Source organism: Amyelois transitella, chromosome 31, assembly GCF_032362555.1.
Source record: "Amyelois transitella isolate CPQ chromosome 31, ilAmyTran1.1, whole genome shotgun sequence".
Classification (NCBI taxonomy): domain Eukaryota; kingdom Metazoa; phylum Arthropoda; class Insecta; order Lepidoptera; family Pyralidae; genus Amyelois; species Amyelois transitella.
The window spans coordinates 3,483,374-3,510,878 of record NC_083534.1 but is presented as its reverse complement, the minus strand read 5'-3'; the positions used below and the strand labels follow the sequence as shown (position 1 = coordinate 3,510,878).

The following is a 27,505-nucleotide window of genomic DNA, read 5'->3' as shown; positions in this document are numbered from 1 at the left end:
ATCTGATCCTAACCTACTACTGAATAAAGTTCATAATCCTTTAAAGATTTCCACCTTGCGTGAAACCTATAATACATACCAAAATAAACCTTAACGACAACGCCATACGACCAGTTTCGAATAATAGGCAATATTGTGGGTTGATAAGGCCAACCAGTTTAAGATGGCCTACCTCGACCCCCTTGGTGTCATTCAAATAGCGAACTAAGGGGAGAACAGCGTTTATATCAGAGATCAAGCTATTCTGGACGTTTGAAGTCAGACTTCGAATTTTGAAATTCGAACGCAGTTGGCTTGTCGACTCCGCGGCGGTGTCACGTTCTTTTATTTGAAAGTCAGAGAATATTTTTTTAATTATTTTTTCTATTGAAGATGGACGGAGACCGTCGTGAAGATTAGTATTTAAGAGTAAGTATTCTTTTTAAATATCTATTTAAATCAAATTTTTAAAAAAGGAGCCCTGTGGTTCCCGGCACCAATACAAAAAAGAATAGGACCACTCCATCTCTTTCCCATGGATGTCGTAAAAGGCGACTAAGGGATAGGCTTACAAACCTGGGATTCTTTTTTTAGGCGATGGGCTAGCAACCTGTCACTATTTGAATCTCAATTCTATCATTAAGCCAAATAGCTGAACGTGGCCATTCAATCTTCAAGACTGTTGGCTCTGTCTACCCCGCAAGGATATAGATGTGACCATATGTAGATATGTATGTATGTATTAAAAAATTATTGATGTGTTGAAAAAGTCAATCTTCTATATTGAATCTCAATGCTAAACAGCTGAACGTGGTCTCTATCAGTCTTTTCTAGGTTGTAGCCTCTGTCTACCCCGCAAGGGATAGGGACGTGACCATATGTTTGTTTTTAAAAAGTCAATCAAAGGAAAGGCTTTACACTGATTCGTCCTGAATCTATAACCGGTCTTAGAATATACTTATATTCCAGCATTAAGCCATTTTTAACGGTGACCTTTGATTCGTGATATGAATTTTGACTCTGTCCACCCCGTGAAGACGAAGAATAATGAGAATGATGTATATATTAAATATTATTTAAGTCGTGTGCATTTAAGAAAAGGACCATCTCTTTTAAACCCCGACGGAAAAAGAGGTGTGTTAAAGGTTTGACGTGTCTGCTGTCTGTGTCGTCATAGCTCACAAACGGACGAAGCTATTTCAATTTAGTTTTTTTTTTTATTAACGATGATTTACTTGCGTGTCTTCTCAGACATGTTCGATCAAAATCGGTTGAGCCGTTTAAAAATTGTGGGATTTGAAAGTGGTGATGGAAAATCGAATGTCGGCGAGTATACTCGAGTGACAGCGCATATCCTACTACTATTATAAAGGCGAAAGTTTGTATGGATGTTTGTTACTCTTTCACGCAAAAACTACTGAACCGATTACCATGAAATTTGGTATGTAGGTAGCTGAAGACCCAGAATAACACATAGGCTACTTTTTATCCCAGAGTTCCCGCGGGATTGATAGGGTTTCCATGCGGACGAAGTCGCGGGCGACCTCTAGTTGTTGATAATTCGTATAAGTATTGTTATAGAGAATATTGTTGATTTTAATATAGTTCCCGTGGGATTTGCGAAAAACCTATGTATTTACTTTGTACATACATACATACTTATTGCCACGTCTATATCCCTTGCGGGGTAGACAGAGCCAACAGTCTTGAAAAGACTGAATGGCCACGTTCAGCTATTTGGCTTTATGATAGAAATGAGATTAAAATAGTGACAGGTAGCTAGCCCATCGCCTAAAAAAAGAATCCCAATTTTGTAAGCCTATCCCTTAGTCGCCTTTTACGACATCCATGGGAAAGAGATGGAGTGGTCCTATTCTTTTTTCATTGGTGCCGGGAACCACACGGCATTTTGTAGGTGGCGCTAAATTCGCGCGGGTGAAGTTGCGGGTAAAAGCTAGAGAATCTATATAAATACATCGTATATTATGTACTTAAAAAACAAATAAAAATTTAATAATTATTTGTTAAAATATTTATTTCTTTTAACTGACTTAAAAAATGTGATGCCCAAAAATGCAAAAATAATTGATTACTTTTGGCGCAAATAGATAAATGAATTAAGAACTTACTTGTTTTTGAAATGATATATAATCACGTCGATCCCTTGCGGGGTAGACAAAGCCAGAAGACTGGAAGGCTGATAGGCCACGTTCAGCTGTTTGGTTTAATGATAGAATTGAGATTAAAATAGCGACAGGTTGCTAGCCGATCGCTTAAATGAAGAATCTCAAGTTGATGAGCCTATCCCTTAGTCGCCTTTTACAAAAACCATGGGAAAGAAATGAAGTGGTCTTTTTTTTAATGGAACCACACGGCACATCAAAAAAAATATCTGTGTGAATACATAATTTAAAGTGATTATCCTTTTATCCGTACCAGTTTAGAGAAAAAAAAACAAGCAAGTTCTATGGCATTGGAGGCCTATATATTTAATCTGTTCCTTAGGTACATATTTTTTTTTATAAATACAAGAAATGTTTCACTTTTCAAACCCCGACGAGATTAATTTCATCTTTTGCGCATTTCTGCAATCCTAGTCACATAAAACAGGATTAGCACGACATCTGCTAAGTGATACTTCCTCCTTCATGCTTCCTTGTAACAAAGACGTTGATCTTGACTTGGCCATTTTATTTGTTGATTGTATGATTATGATCAGGTTGCTAATTCTGTGTGAATCGTGGTCAATAATGACCACACGAGAAGTTTATGAACATGTGTAAGCCTTATTTAACATACGTACATACATATAATCACGTCTATATCCCATGCGGGGTAGACAGAGCTGACAGTCTTGAAAAAACTGATAGGCCACGTTCAGCTATTTGGCTTTAAGATTTAATTGAGATTCAAATAGTGACAGGTTGCTAGCCCATCGCCTAAGAGTAGAATCCCAAGTTTATAAGCTTTTCCCTTATTTGCCTTGTACGACACCCATGGGAAAGAGATGGAGTGGCCCTATTCTTTTTTTCTATTGGTGCCGGGAACCACACGGCATATACATATGTTCATACATACATATAACCACGTCTATTAATGTTTCTTTACTTAAGCTCCAATAAAATGGCTGTGACATACGGACATACAGACAGACAGAAACTACGAAACAGGACAATCCAGGATGTGACTTTGGCTTTAAAATTGGCGAATTTTGCTCATGAAAAGGGAGATATTATCATTTAGGAATCACAAAAGATCTGGCTGAATGTAAAAAATATTGCCTCAATTAAAAATAAAAATGACAGCTGACAATGGCGCTCGAAATTCAAAATGGCCGTCGGAAATGAGCGCGAGCGCTAACGAGGACTTCCAACTTCGTTCCGTTTTCGAATGTCAATAGGAATTTAATGTTGAGCCTGTGGTTTACTTAGCAATTTCAGTTCAAAGAGTTTTTTTTATTATTTTGCCTTGTTATAGAGCCTTAGTTTCATCAATATCGAATAAGTGGTTATTCACGAGCTTTTAATATGTCTCATCAGGTATATCAGTGTCGAAGAGATAGAAAGAAAGATTAAATATATTCGGGAAAAGCCCAACAGCAATATTGAAAAAATGGCGACCTGCAAATTTCGAACGTACATACATACATACGTATATACATATACATATCCCTTGTGGCGTAGACAGAGCCAACAGTCTTAAAAATACTGATAGGCCTCGTTCAGCTGTTTTGCTTAATGATAGAATTGAGATTCAAATAGTGACTGGTTGCTAGCCCATCGCCTAAAAGAAGAATCCCAAATTTATAAGCCTATCCCTTAGTCGCCTTTTACGACATCCATGGGAACGAGATGGAGTGGTCCTATCCTTTTTTCTAATGGTGCCGCGAACCACACGGCAACTTTCGGACGTTTCGGATAAAAATCTTTATCGAAGTAGGTTAAAAAGAGCTGAACTGAAATAATGTATCTTCGCATTTTATGTTGAAATCCCTGATTGCTTAGCCGATTAAACGATACCTGATTTCCCTGTAGACGGTACTTATACTAATCTTAACGATTATTCTGAGTGGGATAAAAGAGGAACGATTCCCTATGTTAACTTCTTTGTTATCTATGATTGCCTAGTATACTTGAAATGCGTAGTGATAAGGCACAGGTTAAAATCCCACCTTGACATGAACAACTATTTTTGAAGACGTTTAAGAATGAGATTTTTTTTTTCAAATAGCGACCCCTATCTTACTTAAGTGGGGGGTGAAAGTTTGTATGAAATTTATCATAAATGGTACGAAGCCGGGTTGGGTCGCTAGTGCTTCATAATACTTCTATTCGAAGGCTTTTATTTTAGGAAACAGATAAATCCCGTTAATTTCTCTTCCTGTAGGCCCAGGTGGTTAGACGGTGCGATAATTTATAAGTCAATCTTTGTCGTAACCTTTTCCTACTTTCTACGTGGGGTCGGCACAGTACGAGTATGTTAGTTTTTTCCAATTACTTCTGTCACTTGCTATCTCCCTGGTCACTCTCCACTCCACTCTCCACTCCACTTCACACGCTCCCTTTCTACTCCTACTGTCCTTTACGCCTTCCGTCCATCTCTTTTTCGGTCTTCACCTATTTCTTAAACCTTTCATTTCCATATTTAAGGCTCTTTTTGTAACATGACCTTCTTCTAATTAATATCAATAACTAATTTGTAAGTCAATAGTATACATATACATACATATGATCACGTATATATCCCTAGCGGGGTAGACAGAGGCACCAGTATTGAAAAGACTGATAGGCCACGCTCAGCTGTTTGGCTTAGTGATAGAATTGAGATTCAAATAGTGACAGGTTGCTAGCCCATCGCCTAAAAGAGGAATCCCAAGTTTATAAGCCTATCCCTTAGTCGCCTTTTACGACATCCGTGGGAAAGAGATGGAGTGGTCCTATTGTGGTCCGGGAACCACACGGCACCATTACAAAAAATTGTAAGTCAATAGAAAATTATATTTTTACTCTTTTTTTCGCAGGTACCCTCAAACCCCTTCTTCCACCATGGGCGTGGCGAGCGACGGCTTCGGCAGCAGCTGGCGCGCCAAGATCGACGCGTGCCGGGAGTCCAGGAAGTTGGTGCTGGTCATCGTAGCCATAGCTCTTCTACTGGACAACATGCTTCTCACGACCGTCGGTGAGTACTCTTAGATGCTTATGGTGCCCTGGTACTTGATCTTATATATGAATGGTACAGCTACCCATGCAACTAATATTGTTTGTTACGAGACAGCGGCGCTCAAACTTGCGGGTTGTGTAATAAAAGATTCCATCGTTAAGGCATTTTATTAGCTAATCGTCACCGAGTTTTGTCACAATCGACCGAGTTTGTGTCTTCCCCGTTAAGGAAAGACGGGATTATTTTTTAATCACAATAATTTGTCCTTGAATATGGTTGTCTTAATTATAATTATACTAGCTGTCCCGGCAAACGTTGTTTTGCCATATAAATAACTTTTAAGTAATTTCTAGTTAAAAAAAATGTTAAGGATGGTCAACCCTTATCAGTAAGGGGTATGAAAAATAGATGTTGGCCGATTCTCAGACCTACTGAATATGCTCACAAAATTTCATGAGAATCGGGCAAGCCGTTTCGGAGGAGTACAGGAACGAACATTGTGACACGAGAATTTTATATACATATAACATTTAGCGCAAATACACCTTATTTGTATCAGAAGTGGGATGAACACTTCTGTTGAAGATTAAGTAAGCCCAGTTTTCAAATTCCTGACAAGTTAACAACAATTTATTCGTTTTTTAATTTTGATACTTTTAATAAGCGGGTAAAAATCTGTGAGTAACTTCGTGGTTACATATGGCCGTCTCTGGTAATGCGAGTTGATTGTCTGTCCTCCTAGTACCGAATCGATACTGAACTCCGTCGGTGCGTGAAAAATCAAAGATCTAATGAATTACAGATGAGGCACTCGTCTTATTGGCCGCCATCTTGAATGTAGGGAGACTTTGTGTATTGTAGGTGAGAGAAAAATTATGCTTTTAGGAATATTACCCTATAGAGTTTATTTAGAAAGGTGTTCCCTAAGATCTAACATTAAGCCAAATAGCTCAATGTGGCCTATCAGTCTTTTCAAGACTGTTAGCTCTGTCTACCCCGCAAGGGATATAGACGTGATTATATGTATGTATGTATGTTCCCTAAGCTCCCCTTTAGAGGTGAAGCTGTACCGGAGAGTAACGCCGTGAAAAGGTTTTTATAAACAAGACATCTTCATAATTACCCGTGTCGTGAAAAGCAACTAAGGGAAAAGCACTTTTAGTGTACTGCTAGACTGAATAGTAGTATAAGTAAATTCTGCCTACCCTTCGCAAAAGACGCTTAAATAAATATAAATATATGCGGTTAAAATCTAGTAATTTATATATACTTAACTGTTTATATTGTAGCTGCCTATATCGAAAACACACTCCTATTCCGTGCTAGTGAGTTGATTTAGATCAATGTGCTTAGGTAGTTAAGGTACACGTCGAAGTCGTTTTAATCAAAGGCATTTAGATAAGTAGAAGATTTAAATAAAAGTTGTATTGAAGTCAAAAATTGATAGTTGCTTTTTTTAAAAATATTTATAGGTCTATTTTTAACTATTAACACATGGTACGTCATTTTATTTTAAAATAAAATTCGAATAAATAATTAATTTTAAACACCAGACCAGAAAGTACGTTCCATCTAAATTTGGGCGAAAATTTCGAAAAAAGAATTAAAAGCATCCCTTTTAAACTTCCAGCACTTTCGCATTGTTTATGAATTCCTGGTACCTGTTGTAATAACCCCTAACCTTTGACCAAAGTTAAAAGGAAGCCGAGGTACAAAGGATTATTGGACGGACTTGTAATAAAAACGTCTGAACATTCATGTAACAATGTTTCACAATAGCTGTTTAAAACTTTCTCGTTTATTTATACTAATATTATAAAACGAGTTGTTTGTTTGAATGCGCTAACTCAGGAAAAAAAAGTTCGAATTGAAGAATTCTTTTTGTTTTGAATAGACCATTTATCGAGGAAGTCTTTAGGGTATATTAATCACGCTTCAACTATTAGGAGCGAAGAAATAATGAAAAAAGTGAAAAAAAAAACAGAGAAATTATTCACCCACGAGGACTTTAATGATGCCCAAAATAACTATTCCATGCGGATGTAGTCGCGGGCACAGCTAGTTTTACATAATATGGAAAATATACAAAGTGAGTATGTACCTCGGGAACTGTATTTTTTTTTATTTTTCTCTTGCGCTTTTTCAAAATTAAAGAGAGGGACGCAGTATTTTTTAAATATACGATATCCTAATCCCAATATAATGCAATAAAAGTCTGTTTGTGTCACTTTTTAAAGTTAAACCACGAAACCACAGGAACTGATTGATGAAATTTATAACAAAAATGTATACTTAGTTGAAAAAGAACAAAGTTCCTTTTTTTTGGTAATTTCTACGGGAACTTGATTCACGGAAATTTTTGTTTAACGCGAATGGAATTGTAAAAACATTAATTAAGCCACCATTTTACCTTTTTCATATATCTACGTTAATGAAAAAGGGAAGGGGTAACGGGGGGTGGTTTGACCACAAAGTACCAAGACTCCATAAATATAGAACATCTTCATATCAAACGTTATCTTTGCAGTCGAGCGAGCATGCGGGCGCGACGGAAACAAAATGGCTGTTTCGCCCCGATGACTTTATTAATTTATGGACTTGTTGCGTCATTGAGCTAATGATCTGTAGCGTGAAATAATGACATCTTAAAGTATTTAAGGAGCATGTTTAACAGATGAACCTGCATGAAAAGATTGATGAATGTGGAAGAAGCAAAATAAGTATGCACGGATCGTGGCAAGTGAAAAAATGTGTTTGAAGTAAAAGCGTCAATATTTTTATGTAAGTGCGTCAGTTTAGGGCCTTTGACCTGTCTTTTGCTCAGAATGTTCCCGATATGATCAAGGTATGTTCGCCTAGGCCTCCCCTTTCCATGTGAAGTTTTAACTCTTAGATTTGATTAGATACTTGCTTTTATTCATCCTAACAACATGACATAATCATTAAGCATTTCCTTTTCTATTTTCCTTTTAATTTCTAATTAGTGAAACCACGAGCTATCTTGAATAGGAAAAATTTAAAAATTTAAAAAAACTGCTATACCGATTTCGATGATATTTGGCAGACAGACGGAAAAAACTATATTAAACTACTTTAAGCAAAAGCTGGTTATTAATTTTAAAAAAAAAAACATTATTACCGACACGTCAGAATCGATAAAAACCCGATTCAATCAATTGTTCGATTCGAGTACGTTCCCACCACTATTCGCAAATGAGCTGTCATCCACACGCGCGCTCGAGTGGCCGCCAATGTCTGTTCAATTTTCAAATATCGAATGTTGATTTGCGATGCCCAAATACATTTAAATTTTTTTTATCTTCGATTAAGAGAAAATGCACATTTACCTAGTAAAAGCTTCCTAGCTGATATGAAAACATAGTACGTGCCAACGGCTTCTCTATAAAATTATATCTTCTCTATTCAAAATAACTATTTCACGCGGACGAAGTCGCGGGCACGGCTAGTCCATAATAATATTATAAAGCTGAAGAGTCTGTATGTTTGTGTGAACGCGCTAATCTCAGAAACTACCGGTTCCAATTGATAAGTTCTTTTTGCGTTGAATAGACCATTTATCGGGGAAGGCTTTAGGCAATATACGAGTAACAGCACGCTACAACTATAAGGAGCAAAGAAATAATGGAATATGTGAAAAAAACGGGGAATATTATTTATCCTTCAATAATGCCCAAAATAACTATTCCACGTGGACTAAATCGCAGGCACAGCATGTTTAATAATATTGCGTAGGGGAAGGCCTAGACGAACGTACCTTGGTCAAAACGGGAACGCCATGCAAAAAGGTCAGGTCAAGAGTACATGAAACCGCCGAGCTTGCATGAAGAGAGTTATGAATGTGGATGAAGCGAAGGAAGTATGCAGAGATCGCGGCAAGTGGAAAGAAGTATCTAGTCTCTGTATTGGTTATGGCTGTTGAAACAGACTAATCGTATGAATGGTTTAATTAATTTTCTGTTAACTGTATTTTCAAAACTTTGACAAACTTTGTTACGTCGCCGCCGCAGTCGCTAAGAGACGCGAAACTACATCCAATGTGATTTTAACGCGAACAGTCCTTGCTGAAGGTAGTGTAGTGACGTCAAGACATTTTGTCGATATCGATAAAATTACGATTAAACCTTAAAATAGACTAGGTATATTATAATCTAAAATACTTCACTTGAACATTTCATTATTTTAATTCTATATCTGCTAATCTAATTAAAACCACGAACACTAATACACAAAACAGGTTTTTGATTTGCTAATCCTTGCTATACATTTATGCTTTTAAAGCCGCGGAATAGAAATTAAATTAATTTTTGACATATCATATTAAGTAACTAGAACTTCAAAAGAATGAATTCAAGGAAATAATGTTTCATCATAGTAAACGGCTAACAGAAAGGCTTATAAAATCCCAAGATTAGATTTCTACGACATTCATGGAAAAAAATGGGGGATACAAATTAATTGTGAAAAATCTTCTTATTAATTCATAATCATAATGTTAGGATATCGGATTTTAAAATATCGATAAAATTAATTTAAACACTGCCGCATCACTACCGGCGCCTTTGACGAAGGAGCTAAGTGAATTTCGCTTTGATCTAGCTCCGGGGAAATTGGCTCGCTTCCGTATTTAACCGACTTGCAAGTGGGAGGTAATGACTTAGGATTCGAGGTGACCTAGATGTTTTTAATGACCTGTTAGGTCACGTGATTAACCCCTTCTGGGTGAGTAGAATAATCGTGACCCGGGAAGAGATTTCTTTTGAAATAAGCAGAACCTTTGTAATTTTGTTTCTTGTGTTTATCAGTCTCGATGTTTTCTGTGTAAATAAATTAGTGAATAAATAAGATTGATTATTATTTTTTTAGTTTTTTGCGAATTCTTAAAGGTAAAATGTCGTTATATTTTTATCTACATAACATAGGTAAGTCTAAAGCTGCTGAGCAAGGGATTTAAGGGATAAATTTGTAATAATGTGTGGTTTTCGGCCCCAATAAAAAAAGAAGAATAGGACCAATCCATCTCTTTCCCATGGATGTTGTAAAAGGCGACTTAGGGATACGCTTTTAAACTTGGAATTCTTGTTGTAGGTGATAGTCTAGCAACCAGTCACTACTTGAATCTCGATTCCATCATAATTCCAAACAGCTAAACGCAGCCTATCAGTCTATCCAAGGCTCTGTCGACCCCGCAAGGGATATGGACGTGGATATATGTATGTATGTAAATATGTAATTGGTTAGTGAGTGTTTCATAGATCATTCCTCTTTTATGGAGGGGTAGACAGAGATCCTCTTTCCACTAGCCACGGTTCTTGCATACTTCTATCGCTGTATCCAAATTCATAACTCTTCATGCTAGCTCGCCGGTGGATTAGTCCTAATACTATGAAACCGCGTAGCAAGTTGTTTTATCAGCTACGCCGTAGCGTACATCTACCGACGTAGAAAAATCGTAGCGTGCTACGATCCTCTACGACGGCTACGATATCGTAGGCGAATGATGAGTTGTTAAAAAAAATGTTTTAATTAATTACATACATACTGAACACATACATATAATCACGTCTATATCCCTTGCGGGGTAGACAGAGCGAACAGTCAGTCAACTGATAGGCCACGTTCAACTGTTTGGCCTCCTTGACGGAAGAATTTAATGACATTGATAACAATATACATATTTGGGTTTTATCTAGCTACTATTAAGAATCAAGGCCCTAAGTCGGTGGTTAGATGGTAACAGTAATAAACATCTATAATTTATATATACGCTGCTTATTTTAAATATATGTACATAATTCCGACGCCTTCAAAGGTAGATTATGTGTTAAAAAACAGAAACTGTAATTGAATATCTATGATTTTAAGACCTATGTATTTATGTATATTGTAACCATATTCAAGGAATAAATGATTATGATTATACATACTGTTAAAGACGGTAAAGCACTCTTTAAAAGTAAAACTTAGATATGGAAATAATCTGGGGATGCTCTTGGGATGAAGTAAAACTGCACTTTGGTTTAACTTTAAATATGCACTGTAATAAACCGCTGAACTTATTGATGATGTTTAAAACAATTTGATTTGTACTAGATATTATTCATTGTATTTTTACAATCAAATGCACACTTAAACATTTTCTTTTTCTTTTTTGTAACTGGCCAGTTATGACACATTCTGAATGAAATAGAAAAAAGGTCGCACAATACAAATTATATTGAACACATACATACATACATATGGTCACGTCTATATCTCTTACGGGGTAGACAGAGCCAACAGTCTTGAAAAGACTGAATGGCCACATTCAGCTATTTGGCTTAATGATAGAATTGAGATTCAAATAGTGACAGGTTGCTAGACCATAGCCTAAAAAAGAATCCCAAGTTTGTAAGCCTATCCCTTAGTCACCTTTTACGACATCCACGGGAAAGAGATGGAGTGGTCCTATTCTTTTTTGTATTGGTGCCGGGAACCACACGGCATTATGATTATGTTTAAATAAATATATCTTTGTTCAGTGCCAATCATCCCGGAGTTCCTGTACGACATCCGGCACCCCGACGCCCCCCTCTCCCTGTCCCTGGACGAGATCACGACCACCCCGCCGCCGCCGACGCCATATTGCCCCTGCCTGGAACGCAACACAACACTAGTGGTCGAGAACGTGACGCATGGTGAGCGCCTCTTTGATACTTATGTATGCCTGGTAGCTATGGGCGGAGAATGTAAAAAAAATTAGTTGTCTGTAAATTGGTTTCTGACGATAGTTCAACGTGACAACGTCTTAAGAAAATAATTAGGAATGGTAGCATTTTTCAAAAGAAAATTTTAATTTAATTTGTTTTATCGTTTTATAGATTTGTATGTACATAGAGAAGGAGGTATGTATACGCTGCCGAACGGGAAGGCCGATTGTGCCTCTTTGTCGCTTGTTCCGCGCTCTCACTTGCACTTCAAGCCTTACATGGAACGCCTCAGAGCGAGGTAACGCCGCATGTGTCATGTTTTTTCGTGCGTGCAGCCGGCTCAATCGAATTATAAGACGTTGTCACGTCAAAAAGAAAATTAAAAATTAAGTCTGTAATGTAATCGTCACACACACGGTGACATCTCATCAATGTTTATGATTGCCTGGTACTACAGGAAAATATCCATTCCACGCACACTACCGGGCTCTGTCTTGGAAAGAAATATAAAAAAATAATCGACGCGTGGTGAGTGCTCTTATATATTTATGTTGCCCAGGTACAAACAAAGAAGAGAGATGAAAACGTTCATTTCCGGAGTCTTCTACATTTTTATTTATATCGGAGGGACATATTCCTTCTGGGTATTTATGTCGCCTGGTAAAAAGAAGAAAGATAGAAAGATAATAATGTAGATATCGCAAAGAAGATAAGATGCTTAATCTTCTTTACCAAAACTATTGGCCTCTCTCGCTCAGAAATTCTGATCGTAATGCATAAAAGGTGCATTACATAAAACCTCTACCTCCTCCACCCTAATCATCCAACTCTAGATTGCTTCTGGAATTGATGAATTGATAAAAACTTGTCTGAAATCATACAAAATTATATTTTTCTTACACAGTCAACATAACAGCTGAGAAGGAATACCGCCACAAGGAACTCATCCAGGAGACAGTCGCTGTTGGCGTCATGTTCGCGAGCAAAGCCATCGTACAGTTACTAGCTAACCCCTTCGTCGGACCCCTCACCCATAAGTAAGTCCTGAACTTCTATAATTTTCTGGTGTCCTGGTACTTCAATCGCAAACTCTACCGTCGGCTGCTTCACTTCCCATGCAAATTGTAAAAGTCAATTTAATGAAATAGCTTGTAAACTTGGGATTCTTCTTTGCCGCTGACCTACACTATTCTGAAACTCAATTCCATCATTGAACCATAACAGCTTGGCATTCAATTTTGTTCAAGATCTCTGACTGCCCCGTAAAGGAGAAAGACGTGATTGTATGTAGCCACGTGTGATCTTTAAATGGTATGAATAAAGTGGCAATGGGCCCAAGCAAAGATAGACCTATGGTCTTTTTCACATAAAACAGCATTTGTTTTCAGTCAGGCAAACTTCTTACCAACTTACAATTTACAGGCGAGAATGTCTGTCTGTCCATATAAATATAGTTCTAATTACCTGTAGTAATTGGCTTAAAGATACAAAAAAAAAATTCAAATATTCAAAATTTTTATTCTTTATTATAGGATACTTCATATCGCTTACTAATTGTCAAAACTTTTGGTTTCACAACATTGGTTGACGTCAAATAAATAACTTAAAACTAAGTTTACTGCCGCTTCCAAGGCAGTCAACGGCAGGTGATCCAAGTTTCTCCCAGCCCTGAACTCTCGGCATGGTAATAGTAATGGAATTAAATAACAAATTTCCTCCAACAGAATCGGCTACAGCATTCCAATGTTCACTGGATTCATTCTGATGTTCCTTTCTACTCTCAGTAAGTAATCTACTAACTACATTTTTCTACTATAACAAATTTATATTAGAGTCAAAGTGCCAAATATACCTTATAGTTGAAAGAAATGCCGTGTGATATCGGGCATTTTAGAATAGAAACACTCCATATAATGTCTAATGGATGTTGTAAAAGGCGTCTAAGGGATAGGCTTATAAACTTGGGATTCTTCTTTTAGGCGATGGGCTAGCAACCTGTCACTATTTGAATCTCAATTCTATCGTTAAGCAAAAATGGCTTATCAGTCTTTTCAGGACTGTTGGCTTTGTTTACCCCACAAGGGTTATAGACGTGACGCATGTATGTATGTATATGCGCTCATCTCGAAAAGTTGTGGACGAATTTTGTTCCTGCTTGAAATATTGGAAAAAGGGTTTTCTTAGGAAGGTTGAGGGCTCGGGACGGGTCGCTAGAATTTTATACTAGAGGCCGCCCGCGACTTCGTCCACATGGAAACCCTATCAATCCCGCAGGAACTCCGGGATAAAAAGTAAGCCTATATGTTATTCTGGGTCTTCAGCTACCTACATACCAAATTTCATCGTAATCGGTTCAGCAGTTTTTCCGTGAATCAGTAACAAACATCCATACTGACATCCTGACATAAAAACTTTCGCATTTATAATATTAGTAGGATTTTCAACGTATTTTTCCTACAGTTTTTGCTTTTGGACGGTCATATGGAGTACTTTTCGTGGCTCGAGCCCTTCAAGGTATAGGATCGTCGTGTTCCTCTGTCTCCGGAATGGGAATGCTTGCTGAACGGTACCCTGATGATAAGGTAACTCTTTGTTTTCTATGTTACCCTGGTACTTGTCTCTTTTCTCCTCTTAACGGAGCGAGGTAGAAAAAATAGATTTAAAAAGTCTTGAATATGCTATCCTGTCACTTTTCTAGAACATCAGGCACTCCTTCCCATCCCTTTCTTTTAGACTATTATTTTAGCAAAGAAGAAGAAGAGAGACAATGAGATAAATCGATGTTGGTCTTTTGTAAATAACACGCGCACATCAAACAAAGATATAGGTAGTACTAGTTAGTACCCCTGTTACCCTAGTACACTTCAAAATATCTAGAAGATTCTTCTTTTCTCTGGCGCGATTTTGATAAATATATATAATATATATATATTATATATTATATATTATATATATGTATATATTATCGCATCTGATGGTGCACTAACGGACTGGAATTAGGTTGTTTTCTAAGAAATGCAAAGAAGATAGACCAGCCAAAGAACGAGGCCTAGAACGATTGTACCAAGATATCAGAACCATCGAAGAGTTTTTTATATATTGGTGGTCTTCCCGCCTTTGCGAGACTGTTAGCTCTGTCTATCGCATATACAAGAAAAATTCCTTCATATGTATGTACCTGTCACTATTTGAATCTCAATTCTATCATAGAGCCAAACAGCTGAACGTGGCCTGTCAGTCTCTTCAGGACTTGGCCCTGTCTACTCCGCAAGGGAAATAGACGTGACTATATGAATGTATGTATGTACCTCTACATATGCATAATCTATATCGGTTTCAGGAACGTGGTAACGCCATGGGCATTGCTCTTGGGGGTCTGGCATTGGGCGTGCTTATCGGACCGCCATTTGGGGGCCTCATGTACGAGTTTGTCGGCAAAACCGCGCCGTTCTTGATGCTGTCGGCGTTGGCTTTGGGCGACGGACGTGAGTATCGTGTGTTTCTGATACCCTGGTAACTGAACGCGGCTAAAGCCCAATTTCTTAACTCCTCACGGGTTTACTGGAATAATCTTCTCGAAATATTGCATTTTATATAAAACTGCCCGCGACTTTGTCCGCGTGGAACAGTTATTTTGGGCATCTTCGAAGCCCTCAAGGATGAAAAATTTCACCCGTTTTTTTTCACATTTTCCATTATTTCTTCGCTCCTAATACGTAGTTGCAGCGTGATGTTTTATAGCCTTAAAGCCTTCCTCGATAAATGGTCTTATTCAACGCAAAAATAATTTTTCAAACCAAAACGGTTGTGCTTCGGGCATTTGGCTTTAACCAACTACAAAAAGGAAGGTTCTTTAATGCGACCGTGTAAAATAATATGTTTGTCAATGTGGCCTTAACTTGTCTGCGTACTGTGGGTAAGTAAATAAGTGATGTTGGAACCGTTTTGATGCGGTTTTTTTTTGTACATACATACATATAATAACGTCTATATCCCTTGCGGGGTAGTCAGAGCTAACAGTCTTAAAAAGACTGATAGGCCACTTTCAGCTGTTTGACTTAAAGATAGAATTGAGATTCAAATAGTGAGGGTTGCTAGCGCATCGCCTAAAAGAAGAATCCCAAGTTTATAAGCCCATCCCTTACTCACCTTTTACGACATCCATGGGAAAGAGATGGAGTGGTCCTATTCTATTTTCTATTGGTGCCGGGAACCACACAGCTCTTTTTTTGTAAATAAAAGAATATACCAATAAACCCTCCTTAGAGGTCACCATACTTAACCCTTGATAATTTTAAAGCAATGATTTTATTTCAGTGTTGCAACTGATGATTCTACAACCTGGCGTGGTGAGGCAGGAGTCGGAGCCACCTTCGCTGAAAGACCTAGTAATGGATCCCTATATCATTGTCGCTGCTGGTAAGTACTCTTTGTTGGTTATGAGAGCCTGGTAGATTATGGTATATATGTAGTAGATTTAGTTAAGCAAGCTAAACTTGAGATGATTTCTTTTAGGCAATGGTTTAGCTACCTGTTACTATTTGAATCTCAATACTATTATTAAGCCATACATCTGAACGTGGCCTTTCAGTATTTTCAAGACTGTTGGCTCTGTCTACCCCACAAGGGATAAAGACGTTATTATATGTATGTATGCTCTTCACCATGCCATTACATCTATACATATAATAAATCTATAGAAAGGTCAATTCTGTACATTGAAAATATTGAAAAAATAAATAGCAGGGGGTGTTACTGGATCGATACCAAACACAAAAATGCGATTAAAAAAATTTTTGTCTGTCTGTCTGTATGTTCAGGCATCACGTGAAAACTAACGGTTCGATTTTGATGAAACTTGGTATAATTATACCTTATTATCCGGGGCGTAAAAGAGGATACTTTTTATCCCGAAAAAATACGAAGAAAAAAAATCTTAATTTTTCAGTTTATCCATAGACGTTGTTCTGTAGAACCGCGAACACACGTTGCGTTACCCGCAGTGGATTTAGCGCCGTAACCTGTAGCGCCGAAAGTCGGCTTTGGCTTGAACCGTTTGCTGCACAAGCGGGCCGCTACTAATTACTATGAAAAAAGTACTACATAGCTACATTAATTCCCATCAATCTGAAAATGAATATAATTTTTTAAAACACAATCAAAAGCATTATTTCAAAATTCCCCATGATTCCGGTTTAAGGAAAAAAAATTACTCACGGTCAAAGGTAAAAAATGGGTGTATCGCAATTTTCTTTAAAACGGTAAGTTTTTCAAATCGGAAAATTACCTCAGACATAAATTGTAGATCATAAAGTTATCTATAAAAAAGGTATCAATAATTTTTTTCAACAAAGCTACCGTTTCTGAGATATAACGATGCAAAAAGTTGCATGCGTCATAATATGCATCCGTTTCCTTGCCACCTCTGAGGTAGTGGTACTATTAGCGCGTTTTTTTTAACATTTTTATTATTAAACTTGAAAAAGTCTGAAATAGGTTAGAATAAACACGTGTTTTCACTACGCAGTGGCACTCAAGACTAACTTTCGCATTTATTATTTTAAAAAAATAGAATAACCCTAAGTGAAGAAAATCATCTTAGGACAATAATAGAGATTACAATTATCAAATTCAATGCAATAATCAAATTAAAACTAAAACTACTTATAAAAAGAAAGAAAAAAGATGACTACAAACTAAAATTTAATTTATAAATTGTACAGTCCTTGCATAGCATCAACATGCTGGAATGTGCCCAGAAGGCTGGCAGCATTGCCAATTCGAATGGCAATGCTGATTCTCTGAGCCAGATAATTTCCAGCCCTCCGGTCAAGAGATACCTCAATTAGCTTCTTCGACAATTGTCGGAAAAGCTGATGGGCAGATAGGACTCCCGGTCCCAGAGTTTCTACCCCAAAAGGTTCAAAAGTCTAGATATTACCGATAACTACATATTTGCGCCTTTTGAGGTTTTTTGCCTTATTTGAAGCAGAACGGCCTTAGATTTAGTAACCTGAAGATGAGACGGCGCAAGTGTGTCGACACAAGTAGCATCTCACACCAAAGGCCGCCCCAATCTCCAGGGTACCAAAGTCATACCATCCGGTCTCTTGGCATCATCCTGAGCTAGACCGTTTGGTTCTAGAACGGCTGGAATATGGATGGTGGCAAGAGCACGGAGGATTATATTATTTAGGGCGGCATGGCGCCCTAAACGGCCGGCACTCCTAGGGCATGAGGGGCCGTGGTGTCCATGGCCGTCAAAGGTATCCCCGCAAGGACTACTATTATTAAAGACTAACGGTATTTCAAGTGTTGATCATTCTGAGATAAAGCAGGTATGCGACCCAAGCCATGTACACAATTAAACAGAGAGACAGATGTTTTTGCATCGTTATATCTCAGAAACGGTAGCTTTATTTTAAAAAAATATTGATTCCTTTTTATAGATAACTTTATGATCTACAATCTATGTCTGAGGTAATTTTCCGATAAAACTTACCGCTTTGAAGAAAATCGTGAAAAACCCATATTTTACCTTTGACCTTGGGTAATTTTTCTCCTTAAACCGGCATCATGGGGAATTTTGAAATAATGCTTTTGATTGTGTTTTAAACAATTATACTCATTTTCAGCTTGATGGAAATTAATGTAGCTTCATTCTTATTTTTTGGTCTAAATTGACCGGACTACTTACTACAGAACGCGAACATAACAGCAGTAGCTCAATAGAGATATCTCCTTAATAATTATAGGCCTAGCCGTAATTGGGTCCAATAGATATTTATAAGATGTCATTGTCAGAGTTACTCAAAATGGAGAAATAAACCATCCACGCGAAGGCCAACATCCACGCGGACGGAGTCGCGGGGGGAAGCTAGTTTATTTAAATAAAATGTGACTATTACAATTTCCGAACTGTACTAATAAATAAACTTAATTATAATATATAAAATATAAATAAACTTAATTAAATAACATAAACTAATATGAATTATTTAATAATAATAAAAGAACTATTCTAAATTTACAAACTAAAAACATGTACATATTGTAAGTATGTATAAAATTGTTCTTATTTTGGTGTCCCATTAAAATGTTATCTTCTCAATACGAGTAAAGTCACTACAATGTCATAACCAAAAAATTTTTTAGGTGCCATAACCTTCGCAAACGTGGGTATAGCTATGCTGGAGCCAAGCCTTCCTATCTGGATGGCAGACACCATGGAAGCCAGGCGGTGGCAGCAGGGCGTCGCATTCCTCCCGGCCAGTATATGCTATCTCATTGGTAAGAATCTTCATCATGACGTCAGTGCTGGTTCAGTTTGGGTGGAGGCCCAAGGTCTTCCTACAACCAGGACCCTCGATAGGAGTTGGTTTTTACCAGGACAGTTAGTTTTAGTTGGGTTTCGGTGGAGCCCGGGGTCTGTTTATGATGAACTTGAAACACTTTCCTTCGAAGGTCCACGTATAGTTTGACGACGTAATTCTTCAGTCATCGAGAGAATGGCTGGACTTTTCATCTTTGACGGATTTGTAGGAATCTATAAATCGACAAATAGTTCAAAGATACGTCTCAGGATGAAATATGATGGCGTGGAATGATGGATCAGAGAAGAGTTTCAAATATGACATTTCTATGACAACGATCTGAATATAAGTCAGATTTTTAAAGGATAAGACAACTAACAGGCTTTATAATTTACAGGAACGAACCTTTTCGGACCGCTCGGACACAAGATGGGTCGGTGGCTAGCAGCTTGTTCTGGTCTGGTCATCATTGGACTATGTCTCATTCTGGTAAGTAGAAATTATTCAAAAGTGTCAATGGTCGGACGGTTAAGCTCGGTTAAGTTATTAAAATCTTAATACCTGTGTACTCCTACTGAGTCGATTACCAATGATAATTTTCTGAATTGTGTACCTACATTAGTTTTATTGCTAACGAATAAAATTTTCAGAATTATGTACCTACATTAGTTTTATTACTAACGAATTTGAACTATCTTCGAATTAGCAGACAAACAGACTTATATAATCCAAGGGTTTTCAATGATATTACTGTTCAGATCCCCATGGCGCGAAAACTAGAACACCTGATCATCCCCAACGCTGGTCTTGGCTTCGCCATAGGCATGGTGGACTCTTCTATGATGCCGGAACTGGGTTTCCTGGTGGACATCCGCCACGCTGCAGTCTATGGATCCGTTTATGCTATTGGCGATACAGCGTTTTGTTTGGGATATGCTGTCGGTGAGTATAATTAACGGTTTATTTAAGTAAATAATAATATGATCTTTTATCTTAAATTTCATATTATTATTTTATCTTTTATCTTTAAAATTGAAGCCATGATTGATCTCATAATGTTATCCAAAATCAAATTTATCCTTGCTTTCGTCATAAAAACGTTGTCCACAAAATTGCTATAGAAATGCTCGACAGCTTGCGAACGCAACTACAAGGCTGCCATGAAATACTAGCACTGAGAATTTTATTAAACCTACCCCGTTGACTGCTTTGTGGCTAAAATATAAGGAAAGACGAACTAAAATACTAGGGCACCATAAACTACTAAGAGCGTTTACGGACGTCTCTCAGAAATTAAAAATAATTTAAAAATAGAAGAGAAATTAAATTAAGCAACCTCTGTTGAGAAACTTAATGTTGCGACTTTTTGGCGGGAACTTAAACGTCATGCTGTTTGTAACATACATATAAACATTGCCCCACTAAACACTGGCCAAATTAAGTTTATGAATAAGATTGATTGCCATAACAAAAATAAAGAAACTGCGAGAACTCTCGTTCGAAAATTGGGTACATACATAGTACATATGGTTACGTCTATATCCCTTGTGGGGTAGACAGAGCCAACAGTCTTGAAAAGACTGATAGGCCACGCTCAGCTATTTGGCTTAATGATAGAATTGAGATTTAAATAGTGACAGGTTGCTAGGATGGTCCCATGGATGTCGTAAAATGCGACTATGGGGCAGGCTTATAAACTTGAGATTCTTCTTTTAGGCGATAGGCTATCAACCTGTCACTATTTGAATCTCAATTCTATCATCAAGCCAAACAGCTGAACTTGGCTTATCAGTCTTTTCAAGACTGTTGGCTCTGTCTACCCCCCAAGGGATATAATAGATGTAATTATATGTATTTATGTATGTTAATTTATTTCGATGATCCCAGGACCCGCCTTCTCCGGCACGCTGGTGAACAGCATAGGCTTCGAATGGATGCTGGTCATCATCGCCATCTTGAACTTCGCGTATGCTCCACTACTGTTGCTCCTAAGGTCACCGCCCGCCAGGGATGAGAAGCAGGTAATCATCACCTATCTTGACGGCCTCTGTGGCGCAGCGGTAGCGCGCTTGTCTGCGACACCGAAGGTCCCGGGTTCGAATCCCGGCCAGGGCATGATAAGAAACGAACTTTCTCTGATTGGCCTGGGTCTTGGATGTTAATCTATATAAGTATTTATTATAAAATGTAACTATCGTTGAGTAAGTATCTCGTAACACAAGTTTCGAACTTACTTCGAGACTTAATATAAATATAAACTTAATCTGTGTAATTTGTCCCGTATTTTATTTATTTATTTATTCACCGTCATTATTACATGGCGGTAACTCTGTATAATACAATAACTTTAACAATAAATTACAGCAAATATACAATCATTTCCAAAAACAAGAAAATAACAAACTAAATATTTATAAGTCAGGCGTTAGCCCGTTGCCCAAAAGAATCCCAAGTTTATAAGCGTATCCCTTAGTTGCCTTTTACGACATCCATGGTAACGAGACGGAGTGGTCCCATTCCAATTTTTTATTGGTGCCGGGAACCAAATGGTTTTATATTTATGTGTCTTTATTTATGTTTTAAATTTGTTTTTGTGGAAATTATTTATTTTAGTTAGTTACCAGCAAGATCTTATTCTGTTTATACTATAGCGGTACATTGTTGTAATCGATATTCGAGGTGATTTCCTATCCAGTGTACCTTGACATGATTTAATATTATTCTCAATGAATAATTCACACACACTGTCCGTTGGAGTAGACAGAAGTCATTAGACCGAAGGTCACATTTGTCTACATCGCTGGAATACATAGATACATATATTCGCGTCTATATCCCTTGCGAGGTAGAAAGAGCCAAGTTCAACTGTTTGGCTTATTGATAAAATTTCGTTTAAAAGAAGAATCCCAAGTTTATTAGCGTATACCCTTAGTCGTATTTTACGACATTCATGGAAACGAGATCGCTGGAATAGAACGAATAGTCCCGTTAATTCCCGTTTCCGCGGGAATTTTGGTATAAGGCCATAAAAGGCCAAATTTTAGACCCAGCGATTTAGTCTGTGCGTTTTTTTATAGAAATAAACTGTATAAATTTTTTTGATAATCTGTCATACAGATTAACGACATTTAGCAACCGTATTACTAACTTTTTTTAAATTCTACTTTCAGAGCCTTATTATAAGCGACAAATCATCTGTGAGGTATGTTAGTTATCAAAACGAAGAAGAGGAGTGAAGATAGTAAAAATACCGCCAAAAAAGGAGCCCGCCATCTTTTTTTTTATTTTGGACAACGGAAATGCCTGATTATGTATATGGGGTATGCTTAGAGAATAAGAAATAAAAAAAATACGTCTACCAACATATGTATATTTTGTCCGCTGTATTATCGCTAATGGTGTAGAAATAAAATCATATTTATGTAGAGACCAAATATATTTAAACGTTTATATACTGTAGTGATTGCCCAAATAATTATAACTATTTATTTACTTGTACCTCCTAAAATATTTTGTGAACATCTATTTATATTTACAATTGTGTAGTGCGCGTATCCGACCAACTTTTCTAAATTTTTTTGTCTTTAACTTAAGTTTTTAAATCTAAAATTTTGTAAAAACAAATTGATAAGTGTACTTTTTCTTATTTATTATGCTTTTAATAAAATCTCCTTTTGATCCATATCTCTTTTTATAATTCTTGTTTATTTTTTTTTATTAGTAATAGTTTCATACATACCATCACGCCTGTTTCCCATTGGGGTAGGCAGAGACTATGGATTTCCACTTGCTTTGATCCTTACAGACACTCATTACTCTTTTCATGCATATTCGACGATTACGGATTAAATTATAATTGTAACACCTATCTTATATATCTTTCATATTGTTTATTATCGACGATAACATATTAATTGAAATTATAAACAATTTATAGGTACGCAAATTGAATCAAAACTTAACAGTATAATAAATAAATTGAAAAAGTTCACTTATTCAATTCAGATTGCCACGTAGTCAGGGTTTAAATCTTATATATTTAATATACAAAACATATCCAATATGTTTCGAATAATATAAATTATAATCACCTAATATATCATTATTCTAAACCTTATACGCTGTATTGCATTGTCTTATTATACTTATTTAATTAGGAAAATATTAAATGGTGTGTTTGAAAGACTGCTTGTATTGCATGAATATAATTTTGCGATGTGACTTTGACAATATGTTTTGTTTCTTTTTTTATACATATATAATTTTTTTTTAGATATAACTTTTTTGGCCGTAGACAATAATATGAACGTGTAAGTTGTGTAATTTTTTTGATGAAATATAAGTTTACAATAATTAGTTTAAGAAGTATTTTTTATTGAACCAGAAATATGCCTTCACGTTATATTTTTGACTAAGTACCTACTTAGTAATTTATTTGAAATATAACTTAATATATTTGATTTTAGTATTAAATAAATATATATATTTCAATGACGTTTCCTTTTGAAAGGAATGCCGAATTGATGTCAAAACCCAATAATGATAAGACAATAATTTTATTATCACACGTTAATTGCGCACTTGTAAACTAAAAACATTTATATTTACATTGTAAATTTACCACAAGTTCAGGAAAAAGGACCAAAGTTGTAGAATTTTATTTGATGATATTTCAATAATTCAGAGCTTATCTTATTGCGTGTAAATATTTCATTGTAATTTCATTAAATGTACAAATAATAGTACAGTCTACATTTATTGACTTTTCAGAATATTGACAATGTTTTTTGAAATTTAATGTTCAGTCATTTATTTTAATAGGTAGTTACATACTAAAGAAATTAAAATATTTATTTATTATAAATATATTAATAATAATTTAAGTTAAGTTCAATATAGAAAGAATCAACATTTTACATTATTTTATCTGTTTATTATTATAAAGGTGTTCTAGTGAGTATAACATTTTTTCTAGTTTTTAATTAAATACATTTTTAAAATGTCATCAAATATGAATGATTATAATAGGTTTAGTTAGCACATTATTCTCATCAAAAGCTTAGATAATCAATAATACTCAATGTTTGGTAGAAACGTAGTAAGTATGTTATATTACAAAAGTATATCCAACAGTTAGATTTATAAGCGTCAAGATTATTTGCAATTTTTTGGATTATTACAAATTAGTAATTAAATATTTTTCTTTTTTATTAACATTGTTGTATTAAAGAACAAAATGATTTGGTTTGATACATTATTATTTTAGTTATTGTGTTCTGTTATTGTCGTTAACAAATATTATTTTTTTTTTTAATTAAACATTTTCTTTGTATAGGTGAATTCGGATACCATTCAAATCTTACGTTAATAAATTGCAATTAATTTTAATAAGATATAAACTATATATCTTTTTAAAATAAATATATTTAAACATTGCAATAAATCACACTGACGCACATTTGAAATAAAAGTACTAATTTTAAATAAATTTTATTAAAACATTATTATTTATGTCTCTTGTACCTTTAATATTTTTTCAAATATAATTCATATCTTTCACTGACATTCTTACCATCAGGTATTTAATTTAATAATAATGCGCACTTATTAACTCTCTATGTATGGCTGCATAGATGTAGGTTTGAAAAGTATTCCGAAATGCCTAAAACGAGTAATTGTTTTAATATTTTAAGATATATGCAATGCAATTTTAAATAAAGACATAATATAAACGTAAACTTTAATAACTTATATCTCATTAGTAGTTAAATGATATAATAAAAAATATCGTATTTCTATCGCACAACCCATTTTGACATGAAAAAAAATATATGTATAATCACATAATCTTCCAGTGTTAGGTTAGATTGTAGTAAATTAGAAATTGTATATTAAATATAATAAAACATACTATAATGATTAACATATTTATGAATAATATAATATGTATGAATTTTACTATACAGAATTTTTTTATTGGCAAAAATCATAACAACTTTCTTTATTCTAAACATTGATATCTTCTGCGGCTGAATCAATACATTTTTTTTTTTTTAATATTTACTTGTCACTATAAAATGAGCAATAAATTAAAAAATATTAGGCTTTTACCAATTTAGTCATAAAATATATTAACTAAAATTTAAAGGTTTTTAGTGAGTATAATATAATACTCAAATCAGATTTCCATTATTAAGATGTCACGTAGTTAAGTATAGAAAAATATTCATATTAAAATATTTGTTATAATAATCATTCATGTTTGGTAGCATTTTATATTAAAATATACTTACTTAAAAGTAGTGACTGCTTTGTCGATAGCAAATAATAAAATGTGTTATGTTTTTCTTATGTCCTATTTATTATTACGGTTAAATTATATTATTTCGTTGTAACATACTTACTAAATAACTAAAATTTCTTAAAGTTACTAATATTTTTTTAAGAAAAATGTACGTTTTAACGAATGATAAATTTATATTAGACATAATTTTTTTATTAAAAAAAAAACAAAAAGTACCCATTAAATATTTGTAACTAATTTATACGAACATTTTAATAACTGGTTATTTTTTAACTTTCCAAATAATATTTAACAGTAGCTGCTTAACCAAATGTACTCGTAGACTTATCACATTTTTCCATAACTTGATTGTAATTTTAGATTATAACATTAGTATAGCATCATGGCGGAAAGCTGCAAGTGTATCTTAGTAATAAAAATGATTTTTGTAATATATTATATTAAATTTCATACTCTTATATTACATACATATATATATTCATATACTTTAGGTAGCGGAATTTTTTCCTCTCCATATAATATCACAATATCTCTACAATAAAATAATAAATGTGATAGTTTTTAGTGATATTTTGAAGCTTTTTTAGTGTTAAATATTGTAGAATTTAAATCTATACTAATATTATAAAGCTGAAGAGTTCGTTTGTTTGAACGCGCTAATCACAGGAACTACTGGTTCGAATTGAAAAATTCTTTTTGCGTTGAATAGACCATTTATCAAGGAAGACTTTAAGCTATAAAACATCATGCTGCAACTTTTAGGAGTAAAGAATTAACGGAAAATGTGAAAAAAAACGGGGAAAATAATTCATCCTTGAGGGCTTCAATGATGCCCTAAATAACTATTCCACGCGGACGAAGTCGCGGCCACAGCTAGTGAAATATAATTGATAACTGTAGATTCGCTTTCCTTATAAAATGTGATATGAGTTTTAGAATTTTTTTTTATGTTTTCGGTTACTTATTTATTAAATTGTTATAATATTGTTTTATTAATTCTAAAAATTAACATTTAGAAAATAATAACTACATTTATTATAAACATCCTTTTTTATACATTTGTTGGAACATGTTAGACATTATTATTTATATACTGTGTATTCACATATTTTATATTATAAAACCTAGTCCTGCCTCATTAAATACCTTTATAAATGTATCGTATAATACCATGATGTGTTTCGTTGGAGTGTTGTTTTATTAAAATGTGGGTATATGAACTAATTTTCAGTGTTTTTATTTAAATCGCATCTCAAATTTCTAATTCACATCCAAATTTTATTTTAATATTTTTTTTAAATTCAATGAGTCGTTGTTGAAATAACGTTTTAATTTCCAAAATAAGAATAAATGTGGACGAGAGTTATGATTAATTGATTTAAACGTTAAAATTTTTAATTTAAATAACAAGAAATATAATTACATGGAATGGCAAATTTAAGTAAATTGATGAACATAGTGTACTGAATTTTTATTTAGGTTCAAATCAAACTACAAATCTTTAATAGGTTCTACTGAGTAAAAAACAAAATATAAAAATAAAATAACGAACACACCTATTTCATATATATCTTTTATTTATAATTTAATATATACATATTTACATCGATTAAATTTCGCAATATTTTATTACACAAACGTTGCTACTAAATAGGTAATAGTAAGTTTAATTAAACTTATAAGTAAGTAGATCATCTTTAAAAAAAAATAAGTTTTTTAAATTGTCTATTCAATTTTTTTATTTTTAAACTGAATTCAGTGTGAATTGGACATTGGACTTCAATATTAGACAGCACAAAATCATGACCAAAACTTTTGACTTTTAAGAATTAAACACTTAAAATAACTATATTCAATATTTAATTTAATATAGATACCTACATATGTAGGTAGGCCATCTTAACAATGATAATTTGTATGTCAAACCAAATAAATAAAAACATAGTATTATATTACACGGAAATAAAATACGTTTTTTTTTTTCTAATTTCCACTAACACACGACAGAGCTTCTAACAATACTAATTATTTTTTAATTTATT

At 34.8% G+C, this 27,505-nt stretch overlaps 1 protein-coding gene across 1 annotated transcript; it reads left to right on the top strand.

Annotated features, from left to right (window-relative positions):
• The first annotated feature begins 317 nt into the window (after positions 1 to 317).
• LOC106138955 (synaptic vesicular amine transporter) lies at positions 318 to 24,495 on the top strand. The gene is made up of 13 exons (XM_013340264.2): positions 318 to 408; positions 5,000 to 5,157; positions 11,679 to 11,834; positions 12,751 to 12,883; positions 13,571 to 13,629; positions 14,307 to 14,428; positions 15,187 to 15,331; positions 16,164 to 16,265; positions 19,002 to 19,136; positions 19,557 to 19,648; positions 19,918 to 20,101; positions 21,047 to 21,180; positions 22,330 to 24,495. The coding sequence occupies exons 2-13, from the start codon at positions 5,025 to 5,027 to the stop codon at positions 22,393 to 22,395; spliced, it is 1,461 nt and encodes a 486-aa protein (XP_013195718.1). The 5' UTR covers positions 318 to 408; positions 5,000 to 5,024; the 3' UTR covers positions 22,396 to 24,495.
• The last annotated feature ends 3,010 nt before the right edge of the window (positions 24,496 to 27,505 follow it).

Bases quoted from the DNA above. Each gene is read 5' to 3' on its own strand.
- LOC106138955 (XM_013340264.2), top strand. From the start codon at position 5,025: ATGGGCGTGGCGAGCGACGGCTTCGGCAGCAGCTGGCGCGCCAAGATC. The intron at 19,649-19,917 runs GTAAGTAGAAAT...ATTACTGTTCAG, and splicing joins TTGGACTATGTCTCATTCTG to ATCCCCATGGCGCGAAAACT. The intron at 21,181-22,329 runs GTAATCATCACC...TTCTACTTTCAG, and splicing joins CCGCCAGGGATGAGAAGCAG to AGCCTTATTATAAGCGACAA.